The sequence below is a fragment of the Pelecanus crispus genome, chromosome 7, assembly GCF_030463565.1.
Source record: "Pelecanus crispus isolate bPelCri1 chromosome 7, bPelCri1.pri, whole genome shotgun sequence".
NCBI classification, from domain to species: domain Eukaryota; kingdom Metazoa; phylum Chordata; class Aves; order Pelecaniformes; family Pelecanidae; genus Pelecanus; species Pelecanus crispus.
In genome coordinates, this window is record NC_134649.1 from 47518302 (window position 1) to 47544882 (window position 26581).

At 41.2% G+C, this 26581-nt stretch overlaps 1 protein-coding gene across 1 annotated transcript in view; it reads right to left on the reverse strand.

Moving 5' to 3' along the window:
* The window catches only part of CNTN3 (contactin 3), a 162935-nt gene that overhangs the window by 83561 nt on the left and 52793 nt on the right, over positions 1-26581 (reverse strand). The window contains exon 2 of the mRNA XM_075714605.1: positions 1197-1305. Coding sequence (XP_075570720.1) covers positions 1197-1305 — 109 coding nt within the window. The remainder of the gene's footprint in view (positions 1-1196; positions 1306-26581) is intronic.

Below are 26581 nucleotides of genomic sequence, written 5' to 3' on the forward strand. Positions count from 1 at the left end.
GCTAAATCCATATACTTCAGTCACAGTTACGTTTCTGTGCACCTCATGCAGGAATTCAATCCTCCTGAGAGAAGCCAGAACATGAGCAGCAGTTACAGGAGGAAGGGGGATGAGAGAAGAGGCTGGCACAGCACACGCTGCAGTATCAGTAAGTGATCACAGCCGCGTGACTGTAGACGCCAGCCACAGCATCAAGGTCTCCCTCTGTCCACCCCTGCGTTAGAGTTGTTGCAAAGAAAACGCATCTATTCACAACAGACACAGGCTATAAACCATATGATTTACATGTTTCAATTAAAGTACATGCATATGTACTACTCTCCTCCCCAAAGCAGCACTGACCATTCTGTAGAGGATGCATGCAGGCAATTTGGGCACTATCAGCCGTGCCTGCTCTTTGCAGCCCTGGCAATGCCAGTGTGCACCAAAATCACCAAGAGTCAACCCCCGAGGACAGAACAGGGGCCTCTTCTCCCCCTCACACGCACCTTGGCATTACTAGGGATGCTCAAGCGGAACACACACTGAACGAAGAGATCACCAAGAAAAGCAAGGGACTTCCGCTGCTGCTGTAAGCATTGGCCTCGATAAGGTAAATAAAAATGGCTCAGAAGAGCTAACATGGCAGGAGAAAGAAAAGACTTCAAAAGCGGCACAAGTTCCAAACACTGAGAATTAGCTGGGTTATTGTCTGGCAGAGTAGGAAAAGCAAACCTCTAAACTGCTGAATCGGTGCAGCGATAACGTAGTGCTACTCCTCATGAACAAATCCATTCTAAAGTAAACAAAGTTTTGACAAAAGCTGCAGCAATCATCCCCAGGTACAGCAAGAATTTAAAGCTTCCAGTTAAAGAAAAACACATATTGCAGCTATTGAATCTATGATGCATGCATTACTAGTAACAACTTTAATGTATTCAAATATCTTCTGCTTGCTTTGACAGCACAGCTCTATGTAGTAACTTTGGAGGAAAAAGGTTATTTTAATCCATTCACCGTTAATATTTTGTATTATTTAAGATACGCATTGCCTGCTTGGTTTCTAAACTCTGTGTGACATTTGCATTTCAAAGTCTCCATGGTTCTATTCCTCAAGTGCGGTTCAAATCTGAAATCTGGAGACTTATGCGTAGCTCTAAACTGGAAGTTAGAGATTACTGTAAATTGTTACCTCCAAGACAGCCAATAAATGATACCAGGAACAGCTGTTTCCACAGCAGCAGCATCTTCAGCCGCCTGAATCCAGTAATTCTGGTTCAGTCTCACGTGAACTGTATGTTTAGTCTTCCAGGTGCAAGGTTTAACCTGTTAAAAGAACAAACATAAAATTGAATCCCATGATGATACCTAAGAACTGGCTTCCTTGTTAACGCACTTTTTAAAAAATACAACGTTGAGAGATCCTCTGATGTTCCTCTTTTTTCCTATGACTTAACCCTCAGAAGAAGAGTACATACATGTATCACATTTAGGTGTGTATATCAGGTGTTAGAAGTTCTATAACCCAGTAGGAGCAGAGCTGACGGGTAAGTCGATTTTGTAGTTCCTACTTCTCACCAATCTCCAGCATTCATTTATTTGTAAGAAACAGTAGTTTTAAAGGGGGAGAGAGTACGTGAGGTGCAGTCACACACAAAGTACAGTGGCTCAATGCATCTGTTACAAGAACAGCTTGCAATGCACTTGCCTTGTATACACTGCGCTAGCAACAATCTGAACATGTGCAGTAACTGATTTAATTAAAGCCATGTCTAACCCATTACTTTTTATTTGTTTTCCATACTAGATCTGTACTCAATATGCATACCAGCATTGCAGAAGTCTGAAGAGGAAGATCTAGCAACTGAAAAAGCCACCAGCGAGCACGTTGCACTCCAGTGCATCAGGTGTAATGACATGCTGTGAACTAATTTGAGAGCTGCTATTTCTACCTTTGTTACTGGCTAGATGATAAACGGTTTGCCAACGTCTACTAGCCTGAGCACAACATTGTTATTTTATTTTTATTTTTTCCTAAAAAAGCTTTACAGTAAATTTTCTGCAGTTGTATAACAACTACAGTCCTTGTATTTTGTGTGTGTCACTTCCACAGCATCCTCTTTCTTCAGAGGAAGGGGAGCCGGGCAAAATTGGAGGTTCTGCAGTACACAGACCAGACCAAATGGCTCCTTCTGAAATTAGTCTACGGATCAATGCACAGAAACATTAAGATCAAGAAAGCAACCATTAATTCTGAGGAACCAAATCTGAGATGTCTGAACTTGATTTTTCCATGTGAACTGTATTTCATGTTACAGTTGAAAGTTTCTAATACTTCTGTAAATCGGGTGTCTGAATTTCAAGCTAAGCACCCCAGAAAAAGAGATCACACACTCCGATACATCCCCACCCCATGACTCGCCAGGAGAATTTCAGCTCCCCAGCAAAACACCGTATGGCCCTTTGCCACAAGAACTCTATCTTTTCTCACCCTGCGATGCCGGCTCGCATCCGGCACGCTATCGGCTTCCGCAGCAAGGCATGCAGCGCTGACAGCGGCATTCTCTCCTCCATGCTGTCAGAGGTACTGCTTTCTGATTTTTTTTCATGCGTTTCTAAAACGGAAAATAAGCAAACCCCAAACCCTCACCTTTCTATCAAGTAATAGGTATTGATCGCTCAGTAGGTATCTGCTGCCAGCAAAGCAGGTACAAGAGGGAAGCTTACTCTAGGGGTACAGCAATTCCCAAGTACCTAAAAATGGAGGGGGGAATATCCCACCCCCAGGCAGCACTCCTGGATCAGACACTTTGAGGAACCACACCCAGTTGTCATCAACCAAAAACGTGAACAAGTTGATCATATGCAACTAAAGCGTTACCGGTTTCCAAAGGCGGTCATGTGAAGTATGATAAATTCTGGTAAGGTTTCATGTTAATAAAACACACAACAGTGCTTTGGCAACATTATACTTCTTCCTTTCCTGGAGCCAAAAAAACCCTGAGGTCAGATACAGATACTAAGGAGATCACATAAAGGAAGGCAGAAACTTGTTTTGTGTCAGATCAGCAGTTCAAGTTGGGGGTTTTTGGGGTTTTTTTAAGAAAAACAAAAACCAAACAGAAGAAGAAAAATACTTTTTGTTGAAACTGAAAACTTGGGTTTGGTCATTGCCCACCCCGTGTTTCCAAGGGCCATCTGCAAAGCCTCCCCCTAAGGAAGGTTATCCGTGGGCAGCCGGAGAGCGGACAACCCAACGCCCGTCCAGGACGCAGCCCGGCCATGCTGCTCGAGGGCCAGCTGCTCCCGTGGCCACCAGCAGCCACGGCCGTGCCAGTGCCATGCCAGCCTGGTGCAGGAGGACAGCCCCACTTTTGGGCTGCAATGCTAAATCCTGCCTAAGCATCACCATCCTAGCCCATGGAAACTAGTGATTTCATAGCTGCAACGTTTGCCCTGAGCACTGAGGATAGCCAGAAGGGCGGGAAGGGGAGAGGGGAGGAGGTGGAGTAGGAATATTAAAGTAGGTCACTTTTATATGTCAGCTTTCTTGCAGTCTTACAAGGAAGAGAAAAAAAAAAAACCCCAATGATGGAAAAGCTAAATTAATTTCATTTTGTTCTTTAAGTGCTCTGGGCAAAGCAGAACACAGTAGATCCATTTCAGGCCAGAAAAAAATGCTTTGGTAGAAGCCAAAAAAAAAAAATGGAAAAGTTTTATATGTGGGTATAAAATCATAAAAAATACATCCCAACCTCTGCCTGCATTATATTTTAATAAATTTGAATATCTAAGAGAGAATGGTAGTTACCAGCTAGCTAACCTTGTAAAATTTAAATTACTTTAAATGCTTCATTTTGTCTCTGTTCCGTAAGATTTTTCTAATCTAGGATCTATTCCTGAACACCCAAAATTTCATTTTTAAAACATGACACTTTGAAACATAAGTGTTCAAATTTCTAGCTTTAAGCCAGATAAACACATCCTTATGCTCAATAACAGGTCAGTTCTTTACAAAGGAAGATGCAAATTCATACGCACACCAATTTAACACCAAGCAGACGCCAAAGTACAAAATCCTTGAAGTTTATCCTCAGTTCGTTGTTGAGCAACAGCCTTCCCATTAAAGAAGAGAAGCTAAAAGGGGGTTTTGTCTGCTGACGCCATCCCAGCGTGCTGCCAATAGGTACACCGAGGGCTGCAAAGCACGAGACCCACCACGCGCTCCCTGCCCTCCTCTTTGGCACCGAGCTCACCTCTGCCAAGTCACAGGATGGGTTTAGGCTGCTTATAGACCCTCAGTGAGTATTTGTCACTGGAATAAGCTTGTTGCTTTGAAATTGCTCCAAAATCAAGTACCGAATCATAGAATCGCTTAGGTTGGAAAAGACCTTTAAGATCATCCAGTCCAACCATTACCCTACACTACCAACTCCACCACTAAACCAATTAAGGGGAGAGTCATAATTTCATGTTTCCTGGCTTGGGGGCTGGATTATTTTTTAATGAAAGTAAAAACTAGGAATCAGTAAGGTTGGAAAGGACCTCTAAGATCATCAGTCCAACCATCAAGCCAACACCACCATGCCCACTAAACCATGTCCCAAAGTGCCACGTCTACATGTACCACCGCAGCTCTGTTTTACTGTAATCTTTTTTAAAAGAGAAAAAAGAAAAAGAGGTTATTGTATTAATCTAAAATTACATCCCCATCAGAGGTAACAAACAAAAATCCACTATATTAGAAAGGTTGCAGCAAGTTACTTTTCATAATATGCATATTCCAATTATCTGACATATGGAAATAATCTGCATCAAAGCTATTCGCTGCCAATGCAGGGATTGAAAACCAGATGACAATGCTGAGCATCTTTGTCACCTTCAGAGCTCCTAGATAACCCCAGTCATTTTTCAGATCATCCACATCCATAGAGAGGCAAGAAGAGTACAAAAAAAGAGGTCCCAGCTCCTTGCCATTTGATTGTAATGTTTCAAATATGTCACATCTTACAAATGAAGAGTAATGTAGTATTAATAGCAAAGAATAATTTTACCTCCCCCTCATTTTGCAGAAGCAAAGGACTAGATCCACAACATCATTTCAGTGCTTTTGGAAATAACTGGACTTAAATTACCTCCACAGAAATTCAGTACTTTATTCTTTCTGGCCTTTACATACAAAGACAAGCAGCACCTGCTGTGGCTGGAAAAGATGGCAAAGAAACAAAGAGAGTAATAGACACAGAATATGCAAAAGGAAATAAAATATGTTTTTAAAATGAGAAAGCTTCTTAGTATTAGACAGTGCTCTGGTTTCAGGAGAAGCCAAAGATATTTCCAAACAGTAAGACAGCAAACCTGTGAAGTGGTACAAACACACCAGGAAAAAAGTAACATTTAATTTCTTTATTACACATTTCTTTGACTTTCAGAGATAAGTAAATTCTCATGAGTTCCTCTGAGAAGTCTGTTGAAGACAACCACAGGACTGTAAGGGGAAAAAAAAAAAAAAAAAATACCAGCCAAACAAATTACGTAGGATGAAAGCACACACATATAAAAAAAATTCAACTTGATTTTTCTTCCTTCAAGATTAGCTTTCCAAAGCCTATGTACTTTCAGATCATATAATATAGGAAGTGATAGACAAGAATGTCTGAAAGAAATGGAAAGTTTGCGAAAGGTTCAAGAGCCAGTGATTTCATTCAGTGACCTTAATTTTTACTACCCAGAGTCAAGTGTAAAAAGCAGTAGTTCCCCAAAGGTGGGATTTTTATTTCTATATATAGAAATGGAACTTGTCAGATCTGGCTGACAAGTTCAAGTTAAACTTGAGTTTGAGCTAGAGGAATTTGTAACGTCACCGAGTCTAAATTAATCAGAAATTCCTAGAACTTAGAAGAGCTACAGAAACCTAGAACTTATTTTTCTGTATTGATCACAAACCGCAAAACAGAAAATAAACTAGTGTACTGACACTAGAGGTCAGCATATCTTTGCAAAGGGAAAGAATTATTAGAATCTCATCTTGATAAATTATGAGATTAACACTCTAGCTAATGATAAAGTCATCTCGACAGGGCATCATAAAAAGAAGATGCACTGATTAGTGTGGAATACCCCTCAGCAACTTCAGGCAGCCCATTTCTATTTTTTGGGGGGGCAGGCTGAATGGAATATCCATTTCTCATTTCCTTCAAAATGAAATTACTAGCTGTGAAAAACTACCAATATACTTTGTTTCAATGAGGAATACCTACATGGTGGACTTATCTTCCACATCACTGAATCAAGCCTCCGCCTCTTATAGTCCCTACTCTAAGACTGAAAGGAACCAGTGCCATGATGAAAATACTCTAGCTTTGTATGGTAACTACACACTTACTTTTCCATGCTCAGTTAAAAAAAAAATTAAAAAATGCTACAATAATAGGCTTTTGAAAATCCAAATGACATACAACAAAACCACTATAAAAGTACTACGTGTGCACATAATCTATCAAGCTAGTCTTTCGCTAATACTAGCTAATCTCTAGACTTTGCTTCAATACCAAGATAGCCCAGTTCACTTGGATCTGTCTCTGTTGAGATAAATCCAGCTCAAAAGCGCTGGAGTATATGGAAGTATCAAGTCAAGGGCAGACCTACCCAATAACTGAGCTGACAACAATTTTTTTAAATTTTTTTTTTGGAAAAAAAAAAAAATTTCAAACATATCTGTTATTGTTCCATTGACAGAGACATGGTGCCAGATCAAGATGAGAACTCAGAAGAGATTTCTGTCATTTGAAGGAAATAGTTAATTGATGGACAAATCTAGAGAACGAGGTATCCAAGTAATGTAATGTTAGAGATTGGAAAGTGGGGGGGGGGGGGGGGGGGGGAATCATAAACCACCAAACACAGAGGAATACTGAATATTACAGAGCCAGCACTGGCAGAATAATCTGAAAGAAATGCAAATGCATCTAATACACCTGAAAGAGTGTAAATAAGTAAGAATTGACCAGTTCGAAGCTAAAGAAGCACGACAAAGAACAGAGTTAAAAAACCCACTAAGCAGTACCGCGGCTTGTTCCAAAGAAAAGTTTAAAATGGTGCTCCAAGGAAAATCCTGGTTGCTCCGACTCCTTTGGGGTCTCATTAGATCTCTGCTGCACAGCTGCACGGCAGCAGCACTTGTCAGCACACAGCCTGTGCGGGCAGCAGTTGCGAGGCTGCCTGTGGCTCTTCCTCAGCCTCCCCATCCCTACAGGGATACCCACAATAGACAAATCATCCTCATCGAGTTGGACCGTAAGCGCAAAAAGCAGGAAGGAAGTTCTAGGGAAACTTCACCGTTACAAAGCACTAAGTAGGATTAAGGTCATCTCCAGTGTGTCATTAGCAGAGACTTAGTTAAAAGCATCATTTTAAACAAAATTAATTTACAAAAGCTTAAAAGAGAAGAACCAGCAACTGTTCTGTGGAGAGTTTCATTACAACTTCTCTTGTCCCGCTGCATTTATTGAACTTTTCAGCCACAGTCCCCTGCTTCACCTGCCCATCCATCCTTTGCACTTGATCTAAATCTCTCCTGTACATGGACCACACAGGTGGTTCTGGTTTACACAGCATCTTCCCTAGCCCTATACTTATTTTAGTCCCTCCTTTTCCCACTGGAACAAAGAACATTTTAGTAATTGAATGCCCACTCTCCCTGCATACTAATCTTCCTAAGAAGAGCGTCACAGAGCATCTCTGCTTTACACCTCTTATTCGTCATGACGTTAAGGTCCTCTCTGAACATACCAACAGGTTTACTAACTCTGTATCTGCAGTTCTTCCATTTAAGAGCTATAACCACTAAAGAAAGCTGTAACTCAGCTGAGCCTTTTACCGCAGGGAGTCATTCCACGTCAACAAAAGCAGTGAAGTTGCAAAAAGAAAATAATTAAGGCATGGCATTTATCGTAAAGTCCTCAGGAATCCTGCTTTATTTTAAGACCACCAACTTCCACGACTCTGTGCATGAACCAGTGCACCAACAACCCGAGAGCCTCTTTAAATCTAGCCAGAGGTCTTTACTTTGCACCACCTGCAGACACAGCCCACCTCAATCAATTTTGGGATGCCCCCGAGAAAACTTCACAGAAGGAACCAGCTTTGCATCTTTCCCTAAATTTACACGGGAATGTTGATCAGCATGATACAATTTAAAACAATTAAGTCTTTTAAGCAATAGTAACTCCATATTCAATGTACAGGAAGACCTACTCTGAACCCAGTGAATAAAGTTTGATGCTACGTTTAGTTACTGTTGTTAAAAACTAAATTATGTCTTTTTTTAGTGCCAGTACAGTGAAGGTATTACGCTGATAAAGTAGTTAATTTTTCAAATTCAAAATATAGATATTAAATGAAAACAGAATTATATTGCTCTTTTCTACATTACTTCAGGAAATGTCCACACATTGGTAAATATGAAAATTGATGAGACAAAGTAGATTTGCACATAAGTTCACTCTTCAGACCTTAAAACTTACCTTGATACTGTTTGCTTTTTCTGCCCAACTAGTCATGGCTTGGATTAACCAGTTTATCAGAAACAAAAAAAAAAATATTTGATATTTTACTTCCATAATATTTTGCACAGTTTAATTACAAAAGCTGCTACTATGAAAACAAACAAGACCTCTGCTCATAGAACAAACAGAATTAAGACACCCATTAGACAAAACACCTGCTATGACCATATTAACTCTGTAGGCATCAGCCAAGACACTTAATCTCAAACGCAAGAGCATGGTCCCACTACGGATGCAAGAGCGGGTTCCGTCCTCGCTGCCAAGGGACAGCTCTCGAGCCCTGAGAAGCAGAGTTGCAGGTTTCCTGCAGTGCTCATCTGCACACAGACTCCGTATCCCCTAGTTGCCATCAAGATCACTTCCAGTTTCCAAGTAAAATCTTATCTTCAGTGCCAAAATTACACTCCCAATTCATACATGAGGAAAGGGCATTTTTCCAGTGTATGGAAACTTTCAGGCTGCAAATTCTCAGTAAAAATTCTTTACGTACAGTAATCAGAATCTTGTCTATTTAACACAAAGAAAAGTTTGAAATTCCCTACAAGTGTCATTAAAATTTAAAAAAAAAAATTCATATTCACTAGTCATTGCCAAAAGCTAACTTCTACTGCTACTTTAAATACCTGCATTTGTTACCATTATACAGATACATTCCTCTATACTTCAATAGATTATTAAACACCTACCCAACTCATGCTATACAACGTCAGTGCAACAGCCTCCCGCATTTCAAAACGCTATGATTAACGTACTGTAATGTTAAAATTGCAATACATTCTTGATGACACAACATGCACTCTTGTCCATTAATTCTTCCTGTCTTAGAATAACAATATTTCAAACCAATAACCAACTTCAAAAAACCCTGAATTTTTTTCTCCACAAGAGTGACCTGTCACAAATAAAGTATTTCCTCTGCTATTTTCAGGCCACTATCACTATAATTTGTATGCCTGAGGCTTTCCCACTGTAACTTACCAATTTCAGACACCCTTTTGATAACACGTATGGGTCATCACCTTCAACCTGGTGTTCCAAGATGGGTACTTCCAGAGGTCAGAAATTCTTTGAACCCAGATGACAAGACGTCACAAATCACTTCAAAATAATCTAAGCGTCTAGCATTATGATAAATAAATCAAAACTATTAGAAAGTCAAATATGAAGTTGGATGAACTATGCCTTGTGTAGCTGCAGTGGGGGGAAAGGGGGGGGACCTGACTGCCCGATTTCTATTTCCATAACTCGTGTGACTCCGATGTCTGCGTTTGCATTACCAGCTCTGCAGGGCTGCCGGAGTGCTTGCTGACTACTAGCATGGCCAGCCTTGGCATGGCAAGAGGTGTTGCTGATGAGCCAACACTTCGTCTCTGAAGGTAAGACAGACCTTTGGCAGTTAGGGTTACTTTTATTAGCCATTCCTCATTCCCGCACACAGAGAGCGGTCTCTGGTGAGGTACAAATAATTCAGTATTTCTTTCACAGAATCATAGAATCGTTTAGGTTGGAAAAGACCTTTAAGATCATCCAGTCCAACCATTAACCTACACTACCAAGTCCACACTAAACCAATCAAGGGTAGACTAGACTAAACCATGTCTCCAAGTGCCACCTCTGCCTGTTTTTTGAACACTTCCAGGGATGGGGACTCCCCCACCTCTCTGGGCAGCCTGTTCCAATGCTTGACCACCCTTTCCGTAAAGAAATTTTTCCTAATTTCCAACCTAAACCTCCCCTGGCACAGCTTGAGCCCATTTCCTCTCGTCCTATCGCTAACTACATGGGAGAAGAGCCCAACACCCCCCTCACTGCCCCCTCCTTTCAGGCAGTTGTAGAGAGCGATCAGGTCTCCCCTCAGCCTCCTCTTCTCCAGGCTGAACACCCCCAGCTCCCTCAGCCGCTCCCCACCAGCCCTGTGCTCCAGACCCTTCCCCAGCTCCGCTGCCCTTCTCTGGACACGCTCCAGCACCCCAATGTCTTTCTTGTAGTGAGGGGCCCAAAACTGGACACAGCATTCCAGGGGCGGCCTCACCAGCGCCGAGTACAGGGGCACAATCACCTCCCTGCTCCTGCTGGCCACACTATTCCTGACACAAGCCAGGATGCTGTTGGCCTTCTTGGCCACCTGGGCACACTGCTGGCTCATGTTCAGCCAGCTGTCTACCAACACCCCCAGGTCCTTTGCTGCCGGGCAGCTTTCCAGCCACTCTTCCCCAAGCCTGCAGCGCTGCATGGGGTTGTTGTGACCCAAGTGCAGGACCCGGCACTTGGCCTTGTTGAACCTCATACACGTGGCCTCGGCAAAACGCATTTGGTTCCATCTCCTACAAATCATAATTTCAAAAGCTTCTTTTATCCTGTATGGTTGCCCAAAGACAACTCATCACTTGCCACTGCATACATATTTTCACTTTGATATTCCTTGGCCGGAACAAAGTTGATCCGTACATCTTGCCTTGTCCCAGCCTGCATTAACATCCACCTCCCACGTGGCACCGCCTCGCCTGGCCGGGGAGCCCCGCAAATGCTCATCAGGGTTTGCTGGCCTGGCTCCAAGGGATACCTACAGCAACTTGTCAGTAGTTCCCTCGCCATTAAAATTTTAAAGACCACTGAATTTCCAATAACCTTATTGCCCACAGTAATACCACTTAGTTCAAATATCATTTTTTTTAAGCAGAATGTGCCATTCTCATTCGTATTTCTCCCATACAGAAGCACAGTACCCATATAAAAATCAGGGTATAGGACAACCAAGCCTCATCCCACCCTTGTGATGGGCTTCAAATCCCAGAAACTGCGATTCAGACAGTTCCATTTACCTGAACTGAGGCATTGAGGGAGCAAAGAATATAGTAATAGTATACAGTAATAACAGGCTGCCTTCGACCGCTTGCAAAAAAAAAAAGCCAAACAAAAAACAAACCCAACACAAAGCCCAAGCATTTCCTAAACTCCCCACCAAACACAGAAAGATTAAAAAAAAAAACCCACAAAAAAAAAACCCAACAAAACAAAAAGCTTAACCACAAACAGACCATTAAGCGCCACCAGAGGAAACAGCAACATAGTCAATCCACTTTAAAGGTGTTGACAATATATTACTCTGTCAGAGTGCTGCAACTCAAAAGCATACAAAACTCAACACAGAAATACTCTCAATACCAGACTGCACCAAAATTTACACCAACAGGCCCCTGTGTTTACCTAACTTTTCCTAAGAAGTTACTCTGATTTACAAAGCTCCTTAAAACAAATATTGCTGCTCTTAGTCCCCAGAACACTCATCAGAATGTACTTACCAGCCTTTCCGGTCTCTCTCACTACAGGAGACTGTACAGAAACTCAATATTTCTATCCCATTAAACTCTTCCTTAAACTGAGGATTTAAACTGCAACATATGAGAAAAATCACTCTGTGTCTAATAATTTTATAGCTGACAAATTAAACAGTCAGTGTGCTTTGGGCTTGGAAAAACAAGAGATTTTGTAGGTTAAACAGTAAAACGTGTTGCTAGCTGTGTACATGTACACACTCCTACGCACACATATTTACAGCTAGCTATATATAAAAAAAGATATAGGTAACAATCTAATAATGTATACTAAAAGACAGGTGCAGAAAAAAATCCCTTCCTTCTCACCTTCTCTTTCCTCCTTCCAAAAGTCTCATTAATGCTCAAGTACCTACAAGAAAATGTATTCAATTTTAATAGCATTTTTGTCATTTGCATAACTCGATACAGGCAAGAAATCCTCAATGCATGACCACCTCTTTAGTTACTTAAAACACCCAACCAAACCTTAAAACACCACCTGTGTATTGTATTAATCAGGCATTTTCCAGAAAGAGCAATACAGTTACTTCTTTTTTCCCCCCAGTGGAAAAGGAAAAAAAAAAAAATTCCTAACAGAGATTTGAGGACGAAAGCCTCCAAGTGCCTGGGCTTCACCAGCACCTCTCCAGTCTGAATGCCACCATGGCCCTTGTGGCTGCCCACAAAGGTCTGGACTCAACTATGCTCTTAAATGGAAAAAGTCTCCAAGATTCCTATTTTAAAGTCTTTAATAATACATTTTAATGCAGACTTTTCTGGCCAATTTACTCAGAGCAAGATAGAACAGCCTTTCCCGCATTATGTTTCAGAGGTCTCATAGCCAGGTTTTCTGCATTGGTTTTGGTGGGGGTTTTTTTGGTTGTTTTTTTGGGGGGGGGGTGGGGGGGGGTGTTTAAGAATTCAGCTTCTTACATAACTCAGCAGGGAGTCATTACAAAAGGACAATACATCAAAAACCCAAACAAACAGCTGTACTGCATGACTCTACGGCAGATGATTGTCCCCTGCATAGGTTCTCTGGCACATTTGTACGCTAACACATAGGTGTGAATTTAGTATTTTACTATTACGCTAGACAACTGTTTCTTCTTGACGGATAATCAAGGAGAGAAATGCCCTAGACCAAAACTGACAAAGAACTGATGCAAACTTGTTGGTGAGACACATTGCTCCACATGAGCAGTGACGGAAAGTTTCTCTTCTTTCCATAAGCCTCACACATAGGTTTCTTTTTTCTCCCTCTGAGCAGAAGCAAGCCAAGAGGAAAAGAGGACCTGTAGGCACACTGACCTGAGACAGACCCCACGGGCTTGTTTTCTGCCTCACGGCTAGATAAGCAGAGGAAGAAGCCTGCAGGTGAACACAAAGGATCCTTTGTTGTTTCTTCTTTAGCTATTAGACATCTACAGTTTTTGCCAGGGTAGGCAAGGGTGAGGTGTCACATGTATCACCGAATCCTTGTTTTTAAGGTCAGCACACATCTCCAACTTCAACAGTCTTTAAACCAGTATGCACATGCTGGACAGATTTTATTGAAAACTCAACTCAATGCTAAGACATGGAGCAGTTCAGGTGGGGAAGCCAACAGCAACAGACTTCTCTGGAGAGTCTCCTGCTCAAGCTCAACGCATCCTTCAAACTGCCTCCAGCGATGGAGAAGCCAAGCCTAGCACCGGGCCGTGCACAGCACTCTACGTCAAGGCAACTAGTACAGGGAATAACTCACATCAAACCATCTTACACGGCTGAAGATAATGGACAAAAACAGCACCGGGGGAACGTGCCGTTGGGATTCCAAGCTGAGACCTCCCTCACCCAGCGAGGTGAAGGGCCAGCTCCATTTCGCCACGTGCTCCAGCCACAACACTTGTTTACAGCCTGACAGCTGACACAAAATGGGTAAGGAGATGTGTTGCCGCTGTTTAACTGTAAAAGAAAAATTAATTCCCAAGAAGTAAGATACCAAGAGGGCAAAACGGCATAAATATTTCAAGTATTTAAGTTAACAAGGAAAAAAAAAGTAAAAAATGTGAAATTTCCATTTTATATACAGTCTTAGCAGCCTTTTCTGATTCTTTTAAAATATCTATAGCCTGGGAATGGAGGAGCTAGATAGAAGAATTCACCAATTTTAGCAATGAACTGAACTTCAGGAGATATGGCCACAGGTACCCTTTATCTATCTTGTCTGTGATTATCTCAAAGTCACATGCAAGAAAATAATCCCCTGCAGCATGGAGCACTGATGTGAAAGGAAAGAAAAGCTCAAAGTCACAGCTGAATGGTTATAGCTGAGCCCATTTCAGCACTTTTTTTTCCCTTCTACTTCTTACTTGAAACCACAGCAGCTTAATGTGCATTGATGTCAATGAAGTTTCACTTTAAAAGTTATTCAGCCCCAGAGACTTTCCTCTCTTATGAACAGAAATAAAACGCTCAAATATTTTTATGCAAAGTTTTTTTTTAAAAAAAAAAGAAACTATGCTATATTGCCTGAAAACTTAAATACTGCATTTCAGCCAAATTTCAAACTATTAGCAGAAATATTAACCCCAAAGTGAGATTGTAACAGAAAAAAACCACTTAAACTGAACTAGCAGGCAGAATACTGCCCACTGGAGAATATGACAAAGCCATTACAGATGTTCAGTTGATTAGTATGGCTGATTAGCTTGCACATGACAGTGCACGGTTTAAAAGAATTGAACCATTTTATGGTTACTACTAAGACCACAGAATATGGGGGGGGGGGGGGGGGGGGGGTGTTAAATTTTTGTTTGTTTGTTTTAAATAGAACACTTCCCCACCTCTTCCCATTCCTCACTTTCTCTCTGCTTTGCCCCACACACCCCTGCTCCCCTTCATTACCGCAAAATGAACTCCAGCATTAGTTTAGATACACACTTGCTTCGTTAACTCACCACTGGAAGAGGACAGTACCCAGACCCCTATGCTGGGAGTAAAGGGGAAGAAGGATAAAACATGATGAACAATGAAATGACAGCAGGTAATCTCAGTTTTGCATAATTTTGAGATTGCAATTATTTGGGTATCCCTGTTAACTCATGTCTCCAGGCAGAAAACTAAGTCTCAGCATAAGACCATAATTTGAAGAAAGCAGAACACTAGAGGTTAAATTTCAACCGAGTTTTCTTCCACTGAGACTAAAAGAGGAATGTTAGGGTCTATCCCAAGATTAATGTACACAACCACAGTTGATCTATGGCCACAAAAAGCAGCAAAGAAAGTACTAGACTTGTTAGCCAAACAACTGTGAAACACCTCTTCTATCCTTCCCACGTAACGAGGACTCACTTTCAGGTAAAAAAAAAAAAAAAAAAAAGGCTTGACAAAAGCAGTGTTTAAATTACTTCGCAAGATCTCTTTAAATATCGGTACAAGGTTAGATGTGATAAAGACCACATTGGCTTCGCTAGATAAGTTTGGTTTTGTTTTTTTTTTTTTAAAACCAAAGCTGTCAAACAAAACTGGAAGGAGCAGAGAGCTAAACTGAGATAACATTCAGTGGTGATGAACCTAAGAATATCTAAAGTACTGAAAAATCAATTTCTTGACTTAAGAACTAAATTCAAATTAGGAAGCCTCTGTCTGACAGAGGTTTGAAAACCATGGAAGGAAAAAAAAGATGGGGAGGGAGGTTAATTGGTTTGTAAAGTTATTAAGAGTACCTTGATACAAAATGCCCTGGCAGGAAAACAAACCTGCAGAAGAGTCATACAGAGAGCACGCATCGTGTTTGCACTAGGGAGAGGGATGCAGAAACAAACCCAAATTTAAATTTTTGAGGTTCAGGAGTTTTATTTCATCCTAATAAACTAATAATAATAATATTGTTCTCAAATCGATCATGGTGCCAAAGCAAGTTTGAAATACATCTTCAGAAAACCTACGCTTGGAGCTTTGCTAACCAAAAAGCTCCACTTCCCAAATATCACTTCACCTTTTCTTCAGAGAAGAACCATTCTTTTCCATGGTGTCTAACAGGAAAGTAGCAACAAGCCCCACACCCCCGAAGATGCTGTTTTTCTTTGGGATCTCCAAGGTTCACTTCATGTCTTAATGCACTTGGCGCTGCTCTCTCTATTAATTGTGTACAGCAGACCAAGAGAAAGTGCTTTTCTAGAAATGACCTCAAACTAGATTCATAATTCTTTAAGAACCAATAAACCCACTGAACCAGAAAGCTCAGCCCTTCTGCAGTGGGCTACAAGCAGCCAAGCTGCTTTACTCCCTTTAGCAAGATTCACTACCACCTTTTATTTAAAGCACTGAGTGGAAACTGTTTATGTAGCTTAACAACATACCTGTGTTTTGAGCCAGGAAAGGAAGGAAGGGGCCAGAAGACACCAGAAATCTTTTATGAACAGTTACACTAGAGACACGCTACACAACTTCAATCTGTCACTGAATTTGTATTTTCGTGTGCTACAGCCAAAGGAGCAAAAGGTCCTGGACACTCCTACCTAATACTTTTTCCTCCTCCTCTAAGACCTAGAGGAGCATCCCTTAGCACTTTCCAAATGTTCCTACAGAAAGAGATCTTCTGCATTACATTTTTCTAGAGTTAACCTCATCAAAAGGGAAAAATCGTCTATGAAGAATGAGTACATGCATGTCTCAACACATATATTAGATGGGTTCTTGCTCTTCCTCACAGGCAGAAGTTATTTTAAGTTGAATATGAAATTTGCATAGTCAGATCTATGACAATTGCAACAAAAGACGTTGCAATTACTAAAATATTTGGGACAGCTCTGCATCCTTCATTGTACAGGAGAGGGAAGGTGAAAATCAGAACTTAAGCCGAAATAGAGCCTTAAAGAACATACCATGCCTGCCTTTAAGTGGTACCATTAAAGCAAGACCACAAAGCATAAACCCATCTACGAAAAACCTTGTACCAGAGTACCTGAAGCTGCGCCATTATGTTTGTAAGTCATAAAAAGTAATTTTAATTCTTCAAAGGCTTTTGGAGCCTTTTTTGACTAACAAGACCGTTAAATTCACCTGACCACACACAAATGAATCCAGGAAGCAGGATTTTTTAAAGCCTAATATTAAAGGGGGGCTTCCAAGAGTTCTTTCACATTCCAATAATGTTAATCGGATCTACATATCTTTGATATAGTGGAGAGGAAGAACACCATAACAGAACTTTGTCAACTGATGATAAGGCCTTGCTGGGATTTTATTTGTAGAAGTACCAGCATCTTTTAGTTGGAAACGTCTAAGGCATGTAAAATACATCCCAGTGAAACAAAAGGGCTGTGGGTTTTTTTGGTTTGGGGTTGTTGTTTTTTTTTGTTTTTTTGTTTTTTTTAAGAAGTCCTCCACACAATGCAGAGGAAACTTATGGAATTTATCAGAATAATACACCAACTCAGGACTCAGGAGGATTCGCAAAGGAACCAGATAAATAACACAAATAACAAGCGTGCCCAGAATTATAGTTGCCTGCATTTGTAAAGTAAACAGGGGCCGGAGCCAGCACTGCAGGACACAGCCTGTAGCTGCCAGAGGGAGGAACCAGCTCCGCGGAGCAGCGGCTGTAGAAACTCAGACCCCATCAGGCTTGTTGCACCCTCCACCAGCTAACTGGGGTTTGCTATTTGCTCGGAACATCCACCCAAATTGAATGCGACTTTGCATAATTCTGTGACTTTGATAGTAAGTGATGGCAAAGGTAGTTCTAACGTGACTGGGAAAAAATTCATTGTTATTTCTGTCGCCAAAGAAAAACCTTACCTGGTTAGGGACAAAAAGAGAAGAAAAAGAAAAAATATACACTAGTAGCACCTTTATACCCCCCCCAGTTCATAAGAGTAACACAGCATATTTCCATAAGTCAATTATGGGTCAAACTTAACATCTGTAAAGCATAAATATGTGTTGCAGCACTGCAAAATTCTTTTGTGCAAATAAAAAAAAACAAAAACAAACCCCCAAAAATCAGCTCTCTGCTGCAATGCCTGTTTGTATCTCAACTTCTTTTCACATGTACTATTCAGCTAGTTCCCAGGAAATACAGGGATAAATTAATCCGAGAATGATATGTTCATTACCACCTTAATTAGGCTTATTGGACAAGTTGCCGAGTCTTTTGGAAAGGCAAAATGTGGATCCTTACAAATTTAGAATTTGAGGCAATCTAAATTAGAATTGCAGACAGTTAACTGTCTGCAGTGCTCATTCCCCAGACTGATGCACTTTAAATTTTTTTGAAAATATGGTGGAAATGCTGATTCTTCCCTCCCTGCTGCAAGGAACCAAGGGGTGCGAGAAGATTGCCTTTGTTACAGTATTGTAAAGGGTCATAAGGATAAAGGAGATTTTCCTCTTCTTTTGCTAAGATACCTGCAGAGAAAAAAATGTGATTTTCCCCTTCCGGATGATGTTGTATGCATCAACTACAAATCCCAAGCCTGGTTCTCTTAAAAACATCACTGTAGACTCTTATCTGCTGGAAAGAGAGCATCCTTGAACCCAAAAGGGAAAGTACATCTATGTTACTAGCGATTTATGAGTTTGAGGCTTACATGTAATTCTTTTCCCACTATAGTGTAAAAAGCTTCAGGGAGTAGCTGGAAACTTCTACCACGACAGTATCCGAGGTTTCCAGAAAGGCAGCGGATACCTGATGAGGAGTTAAGGGGATCAAATGACCCAGACCAGAACTCCTGCTTACTTTGCATTAAGCGATCGAAAGTCCATCTCAGAATAAAAGCAGACTGGAGAAAACTTCAGGTTTAATCTCACCAAATTTGACTACTGTTTTCTATCAGTTTCACATGTTTTTTTGTTTTTTGTTTTTTTTTTTTTTTTTTTAAATCACAGCTATGTGAAAGGTCTGGGAGCTTTTTGTTCTTTCACGATAATATATGGGCATGAGCAGTTAACTACGCAAGTTACTGGAATCTGTAACATTAGGACGTTCAGATGCTGGGGGAAGAGATTGTATGTTAAAATAGCTCAACAGCAGGAAGCACAAGGTGGTGGAGCTTCCTTAAGCTGCTTAGCTTCAGATAAGAAGCTTATGCAACTTTCTTAACTCTGGAGTACATTCAGCAAGTGACATCAAAACAGTTTTCAAGTTAAGTTACGCTTGGGACAGATGCCTCTTGAGTACTGTCATTCTGCACTCTTACCAATGAAAGAAGCCAAAAGAACCCCAAGCCCCCCCAAAAGCCACCTGCCCACTAAAAGCTAGGTACAGTTTAGTAGAGGAGCTAAGCGCCATCCTTGTTTTCCTTGATGTTTCCCTTGCATGACATGGGACATCTGACAGTAAGCCCAGCTTCTGAGCTTTTGCAGTCTGAGCCATAGATTTTTTCACAGTTTCTAAGTGGAGCCTGACTACGAAGAAGCTGCTTTGCAGTCATCTGGAAATACTTGTAGAAATGAGTATAAATACTGCTGTTATTCTAGTCAGAAAAACATATTTACAATAAGTTCTTAAGATTTTTTTCATCTGAAAATAAACCAATCAACCCACAATGGATCTAGTCAAGAATATTCTTGGGACAGGATAGGGACAAGGTCAAAAGCCTGAAGTCTTACAACCGCTCTTGATTAATTTGCATCAAAGCTGGGACTTGAATGAATAATGAGCATGAGAGAGACACTATGCTCCTCTTGGCATTTGTTGAAGAAAACATGGAAAAAGCCGAGAAGCAAGTCCACGATCCTTTTCGGGACCCCAGTGCCTTATGGAGAAGAGACCAAGTGCCACCATCACCACTTCCAGAGGAAACACAACAGTGGTGTCAAACACCAGGTCAGGGCACGGCACTCACCACGGTGGATGCACAGGGGCCGGTTCTCGGAGAGGCTGGGACCACTCGCTTCTCCAACCAGGGGCTCCTGGTGGCTGTACTTTTGAAGAGGATAGCGAGTTTTTTATGAAGATTCACTTATTTCCACTATTTTGTAGAAGGCCAGATCTGCAGAAGGGCTTTCTAGTCTACAAGTGCACCTGATGAAATACTGGAACTTTCTAGTATCTGGATTTTGGTGTGCGAACCACAGTTAAGCGTCAGGGAAGAACTTACTACAAAACAAAATGCCAAACAAAACCCACAATCTTTTGTTAATCTCCAAAGGAGAAGAGGGGAGGAAACCCTACTAGTTCTTCATGTAACAGTCACAGAAGAATAGAATGGTTAGACATAACACCTCTTCTGTTTGCATTTTAAGCTTATCAGGGAAAAAGAATGCTTGAATAGACTAAACTACAGCTTTTAAAGCATTAGAAACACAGCCCTTTACCAGAGCCAGACAGATTTTTATTTTCTTTAGCAATACAATAGGTGATAGTCAGCACGAGATTCAAAATCCAATAGTTACAACAATTACAGTGAGAAATTCATAAACTGCAAGATCTATAAACAGATTAAGCTAAACATATAAAAGGAAAACTACCGTATATATGCAGCCACTTCAGTAATTGTATTTGATTCCACAAATCGTTTGCCTGTTCTCTGTAAGGCGTCATCGCTTTTCCCACTATAATTTCAATAGAATGTTTAGAACAGGAAAGATGCGAGACAAGCAACAAGAGGAATAGCACTGTGTGAGCAGACAGACCCTCAAGAGCAGGGGCAGAAGAGGAAAATAGCTCCGGTTTACATTAATTTAGCTACTGCTGGCACAAAAGCTAACTCTTGCTTAGTCAAGAGTAGAAAACAGACAAACAAATAAATGTCCAAGAATGGGAGAAGTGTTACACATGAGCAGCTGCTGCCCTTTATCTTGTCAAGAAGAAAAAGATATTTAAGTGCACTTCCATCGCAGCTGGGCGATGATGGCAACCGAGCTCATCAGGGCTGCGTTACAGGGGCATTGGGCTCCACAGCTTCTGCAGGCTCCAGCACTGGTCCAAGTACAGGTCCAGGTAAACTGGCACCCAACCCTAACAGAGGAAAAAAGTTTTCATCACAAATTAGGCAGCCACCTTCTACCAGTTTTAACAGGGAGCCGTTTGGTCAAGTAAACATACACACATCTTTCCGTATGAATGATGAGGTCTGTAGTCTACAACAAAACGCGTACTTTCTCTGGTGTGAAAAGTTCAGTACACAAATAGAGGCTTTTCATATGCCACTAATGACGTGCACACAAACCTAATGAGACCTAGAACGTCTCTGTGGAATCAATAAATCTTTATCCAGAGGAGGCGTGCATTGCACAAAACATACGCTTAAATGCTCAAACAGGTGCTAGGGACTGCACAGTTGAAGACCTCACATGAAGGCCTACACAACTTAGGAACTTGAGTTCTGGTTTTCTCCCCAGAAGACTTAAACACTTCAAAATTTGAGGGTTCAGTTACACGGATGCTTTTTCAGCAGCAATGCTGGTTTAGCCTGTACCCTCGCCTACTTATTCACTGCTTAGGCAACGCCAGCACAGCCATTTGTCAGACCTGCATGGAACAAAGTCAAAGAGCTGATGCAGGATAAATTAAAGGGTTATTAAGAGGATAGGTGACTTGATCCTCTGTATGTCTCCCTTAACTCAAGGATTACCGCTCAGAAACAGCTAAGTCACTTAGGCATCTCTTACATTTTTACTCATTATCCCAAAATCTTTCAAACCTAGAAGGGATTAAACAATTTATTTAAATTACCTCTGTTCTTAACCGTATTTCCTTCCTTCCTTCCTGGCTGCTAAATTAGTTTTGTTTACCCTCCTTCTCTTCTGCAAGCTTTAGCTTTGCTTTTTATCCTGTAAACCAATGACTACACATAAAGTAGACTTAAAAACTTATGTCTCATGCATCACTCGGAAACAGCAAAAACGCCAACGCTCATGTAGCGATGCTTTTCCACCACAACTGAGCCTCAACTAATGAATTCTGCAAATTTTTTAGGTAAAACTCTCATTTCTACTGTAAACTCTTCCCCCTCCCCTTCTTAATATGGCAGCATCAGCTGCAACCTCCTGACCTTAGCAGCCTGCTTCAGAATTTAATGGGAAAAGAGGTAAGAAAAATCCTAAAGATAAAATGTGAGAGCTAGAAATTGATATATAGCTGATAAACATAAAACCTCTCCCTGTTAAAGTTGTTTTAGTTTGCCTGTTTTAAATCACATTACAGAACAGATAAAAACGAAGAAATCAATTCAGTTGAAGTGCAGAATCAAACACTTCTCCATTTTAATGTTCTCAGGCTTCATCAAAAAAGCAAAGGAAAGAAAGAAAAATCCTCGCAGATGGTTCAGCAGAGAGGCTCAGCATGGTGTCACACCTCGCCCTCGGAGGAGGCCCGAGAGCCTCCCCTGGGCACCCTCCTCAGCTCCTCCGCCATCCGTAGGGAGGTGCGGATGTCCTGCGGGGTGACCAGACGATAAGAGGCTCTTGGGAGAGAGGGTAGAAGAGGGTCAGGACTAAAATGAAGTGCTGCAGTGGTCCCTGTTCTATCTGCAGACACCAACTCATGATCACAAGACTAATTAACACACTGGTTTTTTTTCCCCCCATGTTCCCCTGGGAGGCAGGATGGGTGACAAGGTGCTGTGAACCCCAGGAATTTACAACACCCCGACTACACCACTGATCATCAGCACCTTCCTTCACCTCTCCAAGTCTCCCCATCCACAGAGATGAAGTGACAACCCAAACAGCTCTTTGCAGAATTTTTGAGCTATGTCTGAGTTCTTTTAAAAGAAGGGTTAAAAATTCACAGTCATCGTTGTAGGAGATCTTAACGTGTTTGAAGTAATCTGCCAGAAGCAGCATTACATAGACCACAAGATAAACATTTACCAACCCTATATAGGCAATTTGCACATTGCCACCAGTTCTGCATATTTCAGTACTCAACGTTTAAAGGGATTTTAAGTATTTAGTTCTTCATATTCGCTGATTTGCATGATCTTTTAAGCATTCACTTCATTCATAAACACAGCGACACAGATTTCTCCCCGATTTCCATTCACTGGTACTCACTCCCACCCCAGCAGTTACACTCAACTTAATATTCAGGATGTCATTTTTAAGGAATAGCAAATATTACCCCGATCATACCCTGAACTTAGAGCAGTAGGTAGCCATCCTCTCCATTCAACATATACATCTACTGCATGAGCTGCACTTGGGATACTGTGCAAATTGCCTCCCTGAAGATCCCAAAATATCTCACCCATCACCTTTAACTTTTAGCATTTTCTGATTACATAAACTAAAAAGATGTTGGCCACAGAAGAAGGAATGACACAATCGAGCACACAGATAATATTCGGGATTACTTTTAGCAGAGCTCCCATAAACTTTAACCTTTTATCTATCAGTTAATCCACTCGTTAGTTACTAAGGCAAGTATTTCTGCTCATGAATGGGAGAACAAACATTAAAAAAAAAACAAATTAGGAGTCTGTCTTAACTTAGTTGTTGATTCCCTTTCCTTTGCTGTAAGTTGATCAACTTACTACTAAGCCTCCAATGGGGCTTCCACTAAACTTTCTGGAGGCATTGCTCAGCAGCATTTGCCACTGATCTAAACCACTATACACAGTGCCCAGTTCAGACGATCCAGACATACGAAAGCATGTTTGGAAAAGATAATCTGATATTAATAATCACCTACTGGCTTGATCTGTGGTCTCAGGGAAAGCTTCAACTGCCCGTATCTTGTGGCTTCAGCTTCATTGGAAAGACAGTTACAGGAAAGCACTTAGTAACCCTGAATAAATTACACCCATTACTCTTTACAAGCCATTATGTTAACAGATGATTCAATTCATGTATTTACATGTACCCTCATACAAAAGAGAGGAGAGAAAAGTTACAAAACCTATCATTTCCACCTAGACTACCCAAAGCAGATACTCATTTTGTACATTTATCTGAACAGTCAAAAAACCCATACTCAATATATTTAGTCAACACAAGCAAAAATTAGGACAGATGGAAAGGAAAGAGTTGGAGCCAGCACTAGCGTACAACAAATGCCAATTCATGCACAAAAACATTAGGAGTTTTCCTAAAAAGTCAGATGCAGACCTGAATGGTCCAGAAGCCAGTTCCAATACTCAAAACTAGGGCTTACTTAACAGGCGTCTTTCAAAGGTGACAAGGCTACTCTCTTGGTTTAGCTTCAATCAATCAATGTTTAAATGCATTCCCCTGTGACACAGCACAAGTGTTTTCAATGCAAAGCTTGCCTGTTAATACTCTAGGGCAATATATTCTTAGATTCCAAGGTTAAAAGGAAACTTAATTGATACCATTAACAGTTTCACTGTATAAACCAATGAAATGAACCTTAAATTCAGTACAGATCAATGTGACAGAGAAATTATTAGTGTTTAATAATTTCACACATTTTTCAGGGACAGGTATTTACAATGTGCCCTTGTAATTCGAAATGGAAACAGTGGCCTACCAATTACTTAGTCATATATTCCATCATAAAAAAAAAAAGAAAAAAAGGAAAGTTTAAAAACCACAACAAAAACCCACAAGCCATAATGATTAAAAGGCTGATTCCAGCCTGAACTCAGCTCTGCTCCTGCCCTCCAGTCTCAATTCCAGATTTGCGCACATGGCTTGAAGTAGGGCATCCCACCATCATGCTGGATTGGCAACAGGCTCCTTCTGTGTCATTCTGGATGTTCAGGGCAGTCGAAAGGCTGCGATGAAGGTCAGCCTTCACCAGAACAGCCGCCCTTCTGTGGCCATGCCCTTGATCTGCCCTTTTCACCAGCCAGGGGGAAGAAACACCAGGAGAAGACATGAAGAGCACCAGCTGTTCCTTATAATACATTTCTGCTTTCTCTGCAACTATCATCTCCTTGAGCATTCAAAGTGACCAAATTTTAGGGGAGATGGGATGGAGAACAGTGGACGGAGGGACTTCATAGCCAAAGCATTGCTGGAACAAAGTCCTGTTCCACCACCTCAATAGATGCCGATAGTTAATATAGTACTGACCTCTAATGAAGCTGGTTTAAGAAAGCCCTATTTTCTGCTAGGTAAGCAACAATAAAACACTGTATAATGTGATTTAATTGCTTTAGAGCAAGAGAGAAATGCTCCCATTACAGCCCTGAGATCCTGTCCCACCTGTAGAAGTGAGGTCTCCTCCTGGCATCACTGCTAAGCATCTACTCCAGGGCTTGAACTACGTCACAGCCCAGAGAAATCCTCCTCGCCAGCTAACCATAAGCTTCCAAATAGAAACATATGGTCAAGGAGACAACTGCTGCCAACAGGAGTTAGGGAAGATCCTCACTTAACACAGCTCTCTCCCATAACTGTGGAAATGCCAGGGAAGGAGGAGGGGGAAGGAGGAGGGGGAAGGAGGAGGGGGAAGGAGGAGGGGGAAGAAAAAGAAAAAGGAAGGGGGGGAATCGCACCTTCAAGCCTCCAGTATTTCAATAATAGGCAATAATTACCTATATAATCCTTATCCTACACTACTCATACCATTACATTTATAAATCCTGCTGTTTTAAAATTGTGTATCGATTGCAGTGATTATTTAGAACTATTAAAAAACACCCTCTGGTCTGTCTTACTGCAATGAACAATATCATTTCCTGCATCAAAATATTTAACTGCAGACAGAAAACTCAACAGAATAACCTGAAAGATAAACATATTTTTTCCTTAACACTTTTGAAAGGCTGAGTTAATGTTACCCACTATTTTCCACAGCATTTGGATGCTCAGATTTGAAATACTAAAGGTAAGAACATAAAGGGTCTTCTACTAATCTTAATAATGGAAGGGCAAGACTCAATGTGTATGCACATATGCGATAGCATATATGCTAACAGTTCTTGATCAGTGTGCTATGTTTCCTTCCAGCATTTGTTTTTAACAAGTGCAACAAACATTTTACTGCTATTATTTAACTGTCCAGCAGCACATTCCCAGAGCATAACGCGCTTCAGTGGGAAAGAGGTACTGATGGTCAAGCAGTGACCTAGCAGAAATGTTATCAACCTGTACTCTGCTTTATCAATTACCCTAGTAAAACATACATGCATATACAGCCTTTCCTTTTTATTGTCATTTACAACCTACATCAACACGCTTGGCTGAGATGTTAAATAAGCCAGGATGCTGAGGACAGCTTTCCCCCCCACTCATAACCTCAACTTTGCACACACAGCCACCTGCACTACCCTTGTAGCAGCAAGCACCAGAAAAGCGACCATTTAAATAGTCATCACAGAAAATGCTGACTTTTTTAGTCGTGAGCTTTTGATATAAAAACTGCATGGGATTCTGCATATTTATGTTCTACCAACGCACAGTCCCACCACCTAGACGAGCGTTACTGCCCTGCACCTCCAGGATCAGGACTGCCAAGGGTTACTACCTGCTCCAGCACCTAGTAAGCACCAAGCTCACCCTGATGCTTGTACCCCTCCCAGAGAGGGCACCAGTAAGCGGTTGGGTGGTAGCAAAGACAGACCCTGTTTTCCTGGTTTTAGAAACCTTGACCAGCAGGACAGACACATGTCCAGGTGACTACAATAAGCCTTAAGAAGCCAAGATGAAATCAAAACATTTGATTATATTCAGGAAGAGTAAATGATGGTTTCTGCACCAACCATATGAATCTCTAAAGTATCTCCACAATAGTATGCCATTAAAATAATATTTTTCATCTTCCACGTTTTACTGGGAATGCTAAGAGACACCGACTTCAACAAATGGAGCCTCTTC